Source organism: Mizuhopecten yessoensis, unplaced genomic scaffold (genome assembly GCF_002113885.1).
Source record: "Mizuhopecten yessoensis strain PY_sf001 unplaced genomic scaffold, ASM211388v2 scaffold10431, whole genome shotgun sequence".
Classification (NCBI taxonomy): domain Eukaryota; kingdom Metazoa; phylum Mollusca; class Bivalvia; order Pectinida; family Pectinidae; genus Mizuhopecten; species Mizuhopecten yessoensis.
In genome coordinates, this window is record NW_018408543.1 from 109,579 (window position 1) to 122,561 (window position 12,983).

The 12,983-nt window shown below is 38.2% G+C and overlaps 1 protein-coding gene across 9 annotated transcripts in view; it reads right to left on the bottom strand.

Annotated features, from left to right (window-relative positions):
- LOC110460550 (dedicator of cytokinesis protein 4-like) overlaps window positions 1-12,983 on the bottom strand; it is a 154,779-nt gene that overhangs the window by 52,701 nt on the left and 89,095 nt on the right. For all 9 annotated transcript variants that reach the window (XM_021513520.1, XM_021513521.1, XM_021513525.1 and 6 more), the window contains 4 exons: window positions 12,526-12,626; window positions 11,835-11,893; window positions 11,474-11,622; window positions 11,182-11,270 (listed from right to left, as the gene is read on the bottom strand). In XM_021513520.1, coding sequence (XP_021369195.1) covers window positions 11,182-11,270; window positions 11,474-11,622; window positions 11,835-11,893; window positions 12,526-12,626 — 398 coding nt within the window. The remainder of the gene's footprint in view (window positions 1-11,181; window positions 11,271-11,473; window positions 11,623-11,834; window positions 11,894-12,525; window positions 12,627-12,983) is intronic.

A 12,983-nucleotide genomic window follows, 5' to 3' on the forward strand; every position in this document is an offset into this window, starting at 1 on the left:
TGCTAACACGTCTCCGCGAGGGAGAGACCAAACCCCAAGGATTCCATGACGGAAATGCCATGGGGTTAAACCCATATCCCGGAGGATAGGGGAAAGGTCCCGCGGGCTGGGAGTGACCCCAGAACTGGCCAAACTGGCCTGCCTGAGACTGGGGCTGGCCAACTTGCCCAAAGGGCGAAGGTGGACCGCCACTCCCTCCAGGTGGAAACCCGGACATGTACGGGCTAAGCCCGTAACTGCCGGGATGCTGCCGCAACCCAAAACCATCCGCAGGCTGGTAAGGGCGGCCCAAGGATGGTTGCCCGCAGGCACCCGTATACCCTAAGCCAGGGGAAAACGGAGGCCGGAAACCGGCCCCCTGTCCAGCAAACCCAACCCCTGGGGGGAAACCCCCCAGGTTCCCAGAAGAATGAAACTCGGGACCGGACCTAATAGGACCGGGTCCGGGTAACTGACCGGGAGGGTATGCCTGACCAGCATTGATGCCGGGATTAGTGAGCTGCGCGTCACTAATCCCGGTAGACACAGACAATCCCGAAAGAAAGTCTGTTGTCACACCAGGACCTGAACCCGAAAGAACAGGCCCGGCACCAAGACTGTCCCCAACGACAGCACCACCTGGAATGCCGGGATCACTGACAGAGTCAGTGACCGGCGGCCGGTAGTCCCTACCCGAAGGCAAGCGCGAAAGCTTACGGGCGTTCCCGGCCAATTCGACCCTTGGCTGTGCCAAGCCAGGGTCAGGCTGCCCCTCCCCTACTCCAGGGAGTTCCTGGACAGGAAGGGCCACCCCCTGCTCACGAGAGGGACTTGCCGAAGCAAGACCCCCCGAGACAGGAACAGAGACAGTACCACCAGACCCCAGAGAGCTGGTGGCACGACCCCTACCTCTCTGCTTCCCTCGCTTACCGGAAGAAACAGACGAATCTGTCTTACGGTAAGTTGAGGGTAGCTTTGGAACAATGAAGTCCTTGCCCTGAGATTTTGACTGTGAACAAAGTTCACAAGGCGAAACCTCACTGCAAGGACGACACCTGGGACAGGCATCATGAGGGTCCCGTTCCACAAAGAAATGGGAACACCCATGAGCACTACCTCGTCGCTGTCCCGACCGAGACATACCCTCCAAAGCGAACGTAAACAAAAAATTTACAAGCAGATAAAACGGGAAAATAAGGTTAAAATACGATAGTACAAAGTACGCAACGTAGAAAGAATTTCACCCGTAATATAAATCAGAAAACGGTTAAAATAAATAACGTTTGCCGAAACAAACAACCGTCACCGAAATAAACAGAGGTCGGAAATTAACCCACGATAATGGCGGACCGTGGCACACCACCGGCACACGTGGAGTAAAATAACCGGCCGTAAAAGGCACAAAAATAATTTTCAACAACAATTAGTTATATCAATAAAGGCAGATGGGTATAAGGCACACAAACTGCGCAAAAATATGAGTTGACACTCAAACCAAACCGACAAAACAATGTTTTGAATTGGAGCAAGCTCCGTGCGTCAGCATGCAGCAGGCGCCATAAAAGGAAGAGGAAGGGAGATCACTCCGTGGCTCTGTCATCGAGATAGAGGTTACGTCACGGTAGGGAGGTAGGGATATTTGAATCTTTTGTTTTTGGGCTACAAAGATGGGTGTAGGTATTGTATATGCATACTAAAGTTATGGTAATTATTACTGAAATGAAAATACTTATTCAATTATTTTTTTATAATTTTATAAAATGAATTTGCCCCAAATTTTTTTCTCATTCGTCAAGATTTGTTTATTGCATGTAAACTGTCAGTGTTCTGATATGTATTGAATGGTTTGGGGATGTTATCCCAAAATTAAGGTATACTCTTATGTGAGAGCAATATGTTTTCTAATAAAATTTGGAGGACCATAATGTTCATGTGTGTACTTGTTATATTATGGTATCAGGTCCATCCAGGCTTATTCATGGGTATTGGATTATAAATACTGTGGTATCTTTTACCAAAACTTGTCTCTTGGTTTTTTTTTTATTGCATGTCACAAGCAGGTGCTGATATCACTGATTTTATCAGGAGTGCCCTGTACCAACATAGCAAGCAAAGATCTTTTTATCTTTTTGTTATGATATAAAAATAATCTCTTAATACTCTCACGCAAGAAATGGGAGCAGTCACTTTATTTCAATACTGACACAAAACGCGTAAGGCGGTACACAAAACGCGGGAAGAAAAGCTGATACTCAATACTGGTAAGGCCGCGTACTCAATACTGGTAAGGCCGTACTCAATACTGGTAAGGCCATACTCAATACTGGTAAGGCGGTACAATCCCGCTTCTGTTTCACACCATCATTTCTATACAAACAAAGGCAGAGACACATCAAGGAGATAAAACCGGTATTTTGAGAAATGTGGAGCTAAATATCGTGACTCTCCTGATAAAATAGGTCTGCTGGTTAATGTAAGTGATATATCATGATGATTTGTAAATAATTCCAAATAGATATATTAAACATACATAAACACTCTTGTAGATGTCTTTCTGGTTTATTGTAGTCCTATCTCAGATTACCTTCAATTCATTGGTCTCCACGAATTGTGCACCCAACCAGAGATGGAAAGGACCTGGGAGGACATAGAGCCTATAGCTACATCCTGGTCCCCGCACAGAAGGAGGCTCGTCTCTCTGGTCACATGATCACCCTAACCTTTGACCTCTATATTAAAACATATGTATCCTCTACTCTATAAATTCTGACATTAATGTTCATCACCGTCCTAAACAGACTCAAACAAATTACATAAGTGAAGCAAAGAAATGATAGGATGTTAATTGTTAACTGCAGAATATTTGTTTTTCCATTTATAAACTCCTCCAAAGCAGAGCACTACTGATAAAAGGCTAAATGTAACACTTTATCAATTTTATGTAACAGAAAATATCAACTCTTCTATACTTTGATAACAACTGTCACATTTATCTTTTAATGAAAATCAATATAATGATGGAGTCAATCTGGAGGAAATAAACTTAACACATAAGGCAATCTACCATTTATGTACGTTTATGTTAGAGAGTTAGCCCTCCTACTGCTGTGTGTAATCAGATAAGTGGTGTACTTGTCACCCGTCTTATCATTGCTGATAAAGGTAAGACTTATAACAATACAGATCCTCCCGTGTTTAGGGTGGTGGTCAGCCTTCTGTTTGTCTGTCTGATAATAGGTGTAGGGACAGTGTAAACAATGTAATCCATCCAACATTTGACCACACTTGTGGCCGAAGCAAGGTCACTCCAATCCCACATCACTGACTGTTATGATTTACTTCAACAGATTTCAGACTTTTTTAACACATAAATAAATTAACTTTGCATTGCTTCTTTTATCTTTCTTCATCTTTTTATTATTGAAAAGAATCTATTTTTCTGAACTCCTTATTTATTGAGGGGTAATTTTTTCACGTCCTCTTTTATTTAATTATTTGTTGCTTTAATACAGCTGTATAAGTTAAATAACGAGCTGGTCTAAACAAAAAATATGTTGTTGACCAGTTGGTCACTCTTAAAAAGTTTCAGAGAAAACTTTGAACAACTAGAACATCGAGTGGTCAGAATTAAAGGGCTCTGTCATGTTTCTGACCATAGCCCCCCCCCTGAAACTCACCCTTGTCTATTTTGTGCAACAGTGACCTTGACCTTTGCACAAAACAATGTAAACACCAATCTGCAGCATTGCTCTAGTTACACGAAAAACGATATTCAAATGAATCCTAAATATGTGCAGTTGCCATCTGCTACTGTACAACTAGACATATTTGACATCCTTTGGAATTTCTGTGAACAAATTAGTTTTACCACGTCTCACGTCTGAGAAAATAACATTCCTTGGTCATATTGCTTCTAATATTTCAATTGGCAGGAAACAGATGATAGTGTTATATTTACCAAGAAAACAATTTTTGAAACCATGAACTAGAAATGTGACAAGATGGATTTAAAACTAGAGAGCCCAAGGTGCAGAGAAATACTACAGTGACTGTGGATAGAAAACAATGAATGGTTTGTAACGGATTTCCCCCTGTACTGTGTTAAACCAGCTGGAATCACTTAGTCTATTCCAACACTTTGAATTTTACACCTTGTTACCCCCAGACCAGATCTAAATCTATCACTTACTGTTCTGCTGAGATTTACTGGAGAAATCATCTGTTTACAGACATAAGTGAGTGCAACAGACTCTATACATCTATCTGAGGGAGTGAAACAGACTCTACATCTATCTGAGGGAGTGGGCTAACACCACACAATTATCCCGATATTACAGCAGCTATTTACCAGCTAATATTCCACAACAACAAACTCCATCCTTTGAAGTAGTGGTGATTTGTTTTATAGCTTGTACAATCTGTTCTAACCACCATCTTTATTTGGATACCACTCTCTTACATACACACACCTTAAACAACTTCTAGTACTTGACTAGCTGATACAGTAAATCCTTTGTTCGACTGCCATTATTCGTACAGCGAAATCTTTGCATCATAACGGCGTACCATAATAGTTATACTGCCACTCTTTGCCCAGTGAAACTTGGCATAATAAAGGCATTACATAATATTGTAAAACCTAATCATGATGTCGATGTTTGTCCAGTGAAAATTTGACATTATAAAGAGTCTGGCAATACAGTAACACTTAGTTACATTAATTGCCACTGTTTGTCCTGCAAAACTTTTGCATTATAAAGGGGATGACAATATCATGTAACTTTTTTATACGGCCATTATTTGTCCAGTGAAACCTGAGGTTATATTTTGGTATACTATGATACAGTAAGACCTTGTTATACTGCCATATTATGTCCGGTAAAATATAGGCATTATAAAGGGGTTTGGCAACAGTAAAGCCTTGGTAACTATTGCCATTGTTTATCCAGCGATATCCTGGCATTATAAAAGGGTTGTCAACATAGTAGCAACTATTCAAAGTGTCACTATTTGTCAAGTGAAATATGAGGTTATAACTTAGTACTGACATTAAGACCTTGTTATACTGCCACTGTGTTTTGTATAATGCTGCATTATGAAGAGGGTAAGCAATACAGAAACCCTTATTAATCAGCACTATTTGGCCAGTGAAATGTTGGGTTTACATAGGGTTTGGAAATATATTGAAGGAGATGCAGGGTTCGACAATATATTGAAGGAGATTTATAAAGACTTTATATTATAAATAAATAAGGTAATGGGGACTTTGAAATACAATGGCAGTAATAGGGGTGGCAAATTAAACAAGTGGCAATATATTGGTGTTTTACTGTAGTAGTTTTTTTTAAGATATAGTGGTACATACAGGTACATTAAGGTAATTTATTTCCTCACTGAAATAGAACTTTGCTTTCAGATAGTTTTATTGTTTTACCTGGATGTTTGTGACTTCATGCGTTTAATCCTCTTACTCTGTGATTTTCCACAGACTGGACAATAGGCCGACTGCACATCCTTCCCATTGACCATCATCACCAATGTAGGTGTGGAAATAACAGTCAGATTACAAAAGAAATCCTTGTCACGATTTGATTTCCATAAAATTCAGTTATGACACTTTCCACAATTTGTCCATTACATCCAGTTATTACAAATGTGCTTGTATTTTAAATTAAAAAGATCTCCCATGCGCAGTTTAAAGGTATGCGGCAAATGTGCAACACTATCCTGGCGTAACCTTGTCACCGCTAATTCCACACGAAACCACAATAATGCGTCCTCTAATGATCCCTCCTCACGAACCACACACTATCCACGACACTTGATAAAGAAAACTTTTTTCCAATACAAAAGGTGCTCCGCTTTATAACTACCTGGATCTGCTATAGGCTTTCTCCATTTCTATTATTACCAGGTAACAACAAAAAAGCCGTTGACTGTCCTTGCCTTTTTTTCAAAATCGTGTCAACAAAACGATCAGTATTGCTATTAGGGCTGTTGGATTAAGTAGGCCTGTATAGACCCTGGGTCCCTTGTATCAGGGGACACATGTACACCCCTTTAACACTGTGTACACAAACACAACCTGACAAGTCAACCATGAGGGACCAATCCCGGACCTGATAATGCTTCTGTAAATAGATAGTGTTTCTACCCTCCGGGAATGTTCACAAATGTCAACAGCTCCTTTTCTTAATAACTTTTTAACACCAATTTATTGAAATGTCTATTTCAGATTTGTGTCACTCCATTTACAGAAAAAAAATCCTTTCAATTTTGTTTGAACATCAATCCAGGTAATCAATGAAATCCACGCTTTTCTCTACACTGTCTAATGCATTCCAATTTTATGTACCAATGTTATCATTCAAATTTTCCAAATAAATTGCTTTACACAGATTTCATCTTCCAGCACTCACTAAACATATTTTCCTGGAGGAAGTTTCAAGTAACACAACTTAACATATTGATGGTCTATGTAATTTTGCCAAAAATAATTCTGTTTTCATAAAACAAATATTGTCCAGGAGTCCATCCCAATTCAATCTCATATAAATTGTCCTGTTTCTACAAATCACCCAGGTTAATATAGAAACAAAAAGACAGACAAATTACTACACCTTACACCCTTCAGGCTACCATATACAGATTTCTGTTGTACTGGTCCCACATTTAGCCTGGAGGGGTTTTTAAAAAATATTTTTCTTTATTTTTTTTATATTCTTTTGAAGGAATATTGTTGAGGTATTGACAGGTAATTGGGTGAGGTGACTCGGAGGTGTGTGGGGGGCCGACGTGGGACAGTCTTTATCAGATCAGAACCAAGGACAGGCGAGAAAGGCCTCGGGCAGTTACAGTTACACGCCATTGTTACAGGCACCAGTTCTTTTGAAAACAATATAATACTATTTTCTGAGCCTATCAATTCAATCTGGAAAGGTGATAAACTACCAAGACTTTTGAAATACTGCTAATCTATTGCCTTTAGTTTTTTTGTTTTTTTAAAATAAATACTACTCAAAATACAAAATTTGAAAGGAGTTAAGGAAAAAGTTCTAAAGCTGAATAATCTTTTAATTGGACACTTTTGAAGTTGATCTTAATATCAAGCCTTTTAGAAATGGCATGAAAAAAATTAAATCAACGTCACTTTAACACAAACAAGAGGCCCATGGCCGTAGCGGTCACCTGAGTTATATCATATGTACTGGTAGCTTTATTTTATTGTTTAGATGTGATGTGGAAATCAGCATGTAAAGTTAACTAAGTGAAATACAATACATGTCATGTCATCAAAACATAATTAAGAATTTTAAAATATTGGTTAATGTTCCCTTTGGGGCCCCATCCTAGCCCTGGGGATGGGGCAGGAATTCCAATTTTACAATGTAATACCCTCATCCATCAAAAATGATTCTGACCAAGTTGGGAAAATTTTCTTCTGAAAGTGTTATTTCCCTATATAAACTAGAGTAAACTTTACCCCCACCCCAAGATGGAACGGATGGCTCAGGGGTCCTGAAATTGACTGTAGTACCTTGAGTCTGGAGAAGAGGATTTTTGAAATATTGTTAAATTTTCCCTTTGGGGCCCGCCCTGGCCCCTAGGGTTGGATAGGAATCCCAATTTTACATGTTAAAACCATCTTCCTCCAAGGATAATTCTCACCAAGTAAGAATAATTTCCTACAGAAAATTGTAAAAATATTCACAAAAGTGTTATTTCCCTATATAAACTATAGTAAACTTTACCCCCTCTCACAGGGAGAAGGGATGGCCTGGGGGTCCTGAAATTTACAATTTAAATAAAGCCATCTTTTCCATCCATGCAGAGAAAATGACTGTAGTACCTCTGAGTATGGAGAAGAAGATTTTTGAATATTGGGTAACTTTCCCTTTGGGGCCCCGCCCCGGCCTCTAGGGTTTGGGTAGGAATCCCAATTTTACATTTTTTGTAGCCTCATCTACCAAGGATAATTTTGACTTAGTTTGAAAAAATTCCATCCACTGGTTCTTGAAAAGAAGTTGAAAATGTAAAAAGTTTACGCATGATGGATGACGACGGACGGAAAGTGATCGGAATAGGTCACTTGAAATCTCAGGTGACCTAAAAAGATCAATGAGGTACGTTATTTTCAACCACTGTTGGTTGATACATGAGTAGTACTAGTAGTACACCCCCGTTTCCTATAAATGAAACTTTTATTTCAGATAAAACGGGCATTTAATTTCCCAATAAATGAGCACTTAACTTCAGTATGAATAGAAATGGCATTATTGAAGGAAACACTCAAATTAACTTCCAGTAATAAACTGACATTAAATAAAACTTTAAGTACATTATTGTCTAATTTCAGATGAAAAGGAAACTGAAAATGAATAGTCTGGTTGTCTGGATTATTCAACTCCTTCATTAATTTGAAATAAACCATAGTTACACATTGAAGCGCCGGATTGTATGTGACTCCTTGCTGTCTGTCGCTACTGTTGACCAGGGGATGGGAGTGTTTGACATAGGGTTTAGGGGATCAGACAAGGACCTCCAATGTTGTCCCACCCTTATCATCCCCCTCATCACACCCCACACATAGCACTGAAGGCCTAGAACACCCCACACATTCTGGGTAGGACACTACATTACAGTGTAAAACAGGATTTATTAATGTTATCAAACCTGGCTTTCCTTTCTTTCTTCAATAACATTTATTTAACAGCATTTTTAGTATATTTGTACACAAGGTGAACTGATGAACTGTAAACCTCAAAATAATACAGAGCTTGAAGTTACACTTAAGTGAGGATTAGACAGGAAACAGACAGAGGTGTTACTTAAGCCTAAGTACACTAGACATTTATTTGACAGATTTCAGGTGATATTTGTGTAATTAAGGTAATCCATGCCCTGATTATCTCCCCTCAGGATACCTGATCAGGATCATTTTGATGTTTGGCATTTGGAGATATCAATGTTCAACCAAACACTTGAGAGACTTATGTCTGTTGAGCTAACACAGGTCCAGCCTTGTAGAGTCTTATTGTATAATGTTGACAGTTCACACAAAGCCTTTGAACATATATTCTGCCTCCTCATGTCACTGTCAAGTATAACGTAATTTGCTTTCTCTTTATACATCTTCAACATTACCTAATTACAATTCCAGTAGAATCCAGGACAAAAACAACAGCACTAACAGATCTGACATGACAGCAATATTAGTTATATTCTTTTAAGTAAAGTGGTTGTACCACACACAATAAAGTCTTAAGAACTTCATATTGCATATGCCTTCAACTTTTGTAACTCCAGGGAAATTTTCAGATACTTTTTGGTCTTTGTTGAAAATATTTCTGGTCTTTGGTGAAAATTTCATAAAAATAAATTGTATCAGAAGAAAATAAACTACCAGTATACTTATAATGGATTTTTTGTACCTATATTAACAACATGAAGCCCACATTGTGCTATTATACACAAGATATCACTAAAGATCTTTGTTATACATGTAAATACTAATGATGATATAGCAAGCACCAATCCTCTTTGAGTTTGAATTTTAACTTCCAGAAAATGCAAGAAGATAAAAAAAGTTGTCAAGGTAATCCATATCCCTTTAGATCTAGTTGTGTTTCAAGGTCATATATTTTCTGATTTTGAATAAAGACGACATAGTGAGACATGCCCAAGTTCTATATAATTTGGAGCAGGGTTACTTATAACTACACTAACACTAGGACACTGACAATGCAGCAAGGACCTTAGCTGCCATGTGTGCCTGACAGTACAACTCCCTCCTCGCCTTTTAAAGTGACCTTGAACTTAAGACTTTTTTTAAACCTATTTTGCACATTAACATATCACAGTGAATCATTGTGTCAAATTTTAAAAAGATTACTCTTTTGGATGCTGAGATAAAGATTGAAACTAAAACCTCTAACTCCCATCCCCAAGATCTATTTTTAGTAACAGTGACCTTAACCATAGAAACATTTTAAATCCCTGTTTGCATATTAACATATCACAGTGTCTCACAATGTCAAAATTCAAAAAGATATATCTTATGGATTCTAAGATAATCTTTAGAAACAAAAGTGTGGAAGGACACACAGATGAGAAGATGGACATTGTGATAATTATACCAGTATCTCCGATGAAGGGGCCTAATAATGTGATGATTCCGACAGAGGGATTTCATTTTGAAAATTAAAGTGTAATCATGAGTAAGCTTGTGGTAGGCTTTTTATTAAGAGAATTATGGCACGATATAATTGAGAGGACAAAGAGAAAATGTTGATGGTGGGGTTTTTATTTAGATAATTGTGGTAGGATTATAATGAGTGGGAGGACAGTAAAAGTTGATGTAGGGTTTTTATTCAGATGATTGTGGTATTATTTACAATCAGTAGGAGGACAGTCAAATTTGATTGTAGGGTTTTTGTTTAGATAATTGTAGTATGATGTAATAATAATGTATTTCACAAGTATAACCATGTCAAATAGTTTCTAAACAGTGTATTTATAAACGGACCTGTGTGTGGACAGCAGTGGTGATAATGGCAGTGTCAGCTGGTTTAGCTTCTATCAAGTTTCAACATTGTTCAATATATATATCAGAAACTAGCATTTTTGAACTGTGCAAATGCCAAGATCTTTTTATAGAGGCCCTTCTATTTCAAAGTCAATCATTAATACAGTTCCTTTTGAAATTGCACACAGAGGATTCTCCACATCGCATACACAGCACCATCATAATTACACCAGTGTAATCCTGCATGTGGTAAGAATGTTTGTTGGCAAGTACAGCAACTGTTTTACATCAACCAGCCAAAAATCAGAGGGCTATATTTCTATATATAATTCCACTTTTTCTGTCGTTACATATGTAGCTAAACCTTTGATACATCATCCATTTATCCACCAGTCAATAGAAACTGTTGTATATGTATAAGCATAGAAATGCATATTTACAGAAAAGAGTCATCTGTCTAAAGAGAATATCTAAGTATGGACATATGCATTAATTTAAACACCTCCAAATATGGACAAACATCTGATTTGTCTACTGCGACCATTGCACAAAGGGAAGTAGCTCCAACAACATAAGGGATGGATGCTTGTACCTATATTGTTGTTTTAGATTAATATTACAGCTCCAATCTTTGAGTACTACTGTTTCTACAATGAAAGATAAAATCATGGACTTACATTGCCTTGAAGAGTTCCTTGTACTGGTTATCACCCTTGCTGCATGTCGTGATGAAAATATCCAGTTTCTCTATCATTTCATTCTCAACCTACAACACCAAAGATAAAAATAAATCCCTCAGTACTTCTTTCAGTACAGATACAGTGTCAAATATTTTGTCCATCATGAGTTAACCTTTGTCCTAAAGCAGAAAATATAATCCAGTAGAGTCGTGCCAATAACCCACTCTACTACAATGGCTGTGTCTCCTGTATAAACCTGTATTTATCTCCCTTATTTATGACTACTGACCAGCAGGAAGTTCCTGTTGACTCTCTGTTCACATTTCATCATGTCGTAAAAGATGGGCAAGGTGGCTGACCTCAACTCATGTTCTGGTACCAAGGTCACCTCCAGGAACGGACCAATAAGAGACGGTATGAAATGACGTTGGTTGTTACCTGAAATAGTAACACAGGTGCTTTTATAATTAATTGTCTGATGCATCTGTCACAACAAATTTATTTCCCCAAAGGGCTAATCATGAATGGTACAGAGTATAAATTTATAACTTTATCCTTAAACATGTATTATAAGCAACAATCGATTTATTCAAAATATTTTTTTCAAAAAATTCTCCAGTAAAACATATTTTTGAGATTGATGTACTTACCAAGTTTTTCCCACAGTGTCTGTATCTGATAGCCCATGGGTACCCGCATGTCATTGTATCTGTAGGTATATAATAAATCACATTAAGTACATATATAGGTCATAAGTTGTTCCAGTCTACTCAGCTGTAAATGAGTACGTGGTTGGGCAGAGCTAGAATTGTTGAATGCTAGCTGTGAGCACCGAAATGACAGCACCCGCTGTATGCTCCCCAGGGTGTTGAGAAAGATATTGGCTGGTTGCAAAGACTTTCCACTTTTACAGTACATGTATTCAAAATGTTGAACATGTAATATTACATTAACTAATTTTTATTTCATTGAAATAAAACTTCTGTGGAATGATTGTTTTCAATGTAGCTCTAAGGTAGTAGTGCCAATGCCGTCTTTGTCATGTGCTGTGTAGGTGGTTTCAGTACCCCTCTCTTGGATACCTACAGGTATACAGGGCAGTTGAGGACTAGGGGTCATTAAGCTAAATACAACTGCAACAAGATCAGGGTAAGGTTCTTCAATTTATTGCTAGTCTACCGTCTTGTTACGGTTATATTATTTATAAAATGTTGAATGTAGTGGCACAACGTTCAGTGGATGCAGGCATGATCGGTCAAACACAATAAACCTGACACAGGAACTTATCTTCAATACGCCATAGTCATTCATCACTAAAATGTTTGTTTTCCAGTAACTTGCCTTTCTTTTGTCTTCTTCCTCTTGGCCTCAGAGTATTTCTCCAGCTGGAGGCTGGGCTGGGTGATAAAGGCGACGGACAGGTTGAAGTAGTGCTGCCACAGCTAGACACCAAGGGGAGATAACACATATAATGATAAGGGAAGAAAATTAATCCTTATATTGATACACATGGGACAACAACAATAAAACTATACAGAAAAGTGTGAATATTTATTTTGGACAAAAGGATATAAAAACGAACTGTCAAGTGAAATAAACAAATTAAATCATAACTGTAAAAATTGCCTGTTGCCTTCTTAACCATTTGCTGATTGCACTAGTAACGGCTGAAATCAGGGGAAATACCAATCTTATTAAAATTATATCTTCACATCGCTCCCGTTTACTGATATGTCGCGTTGAAGATCTAACAACATCCCGTAGAGGGTCACGTCAGAGGTCAACATGAATGCATTATC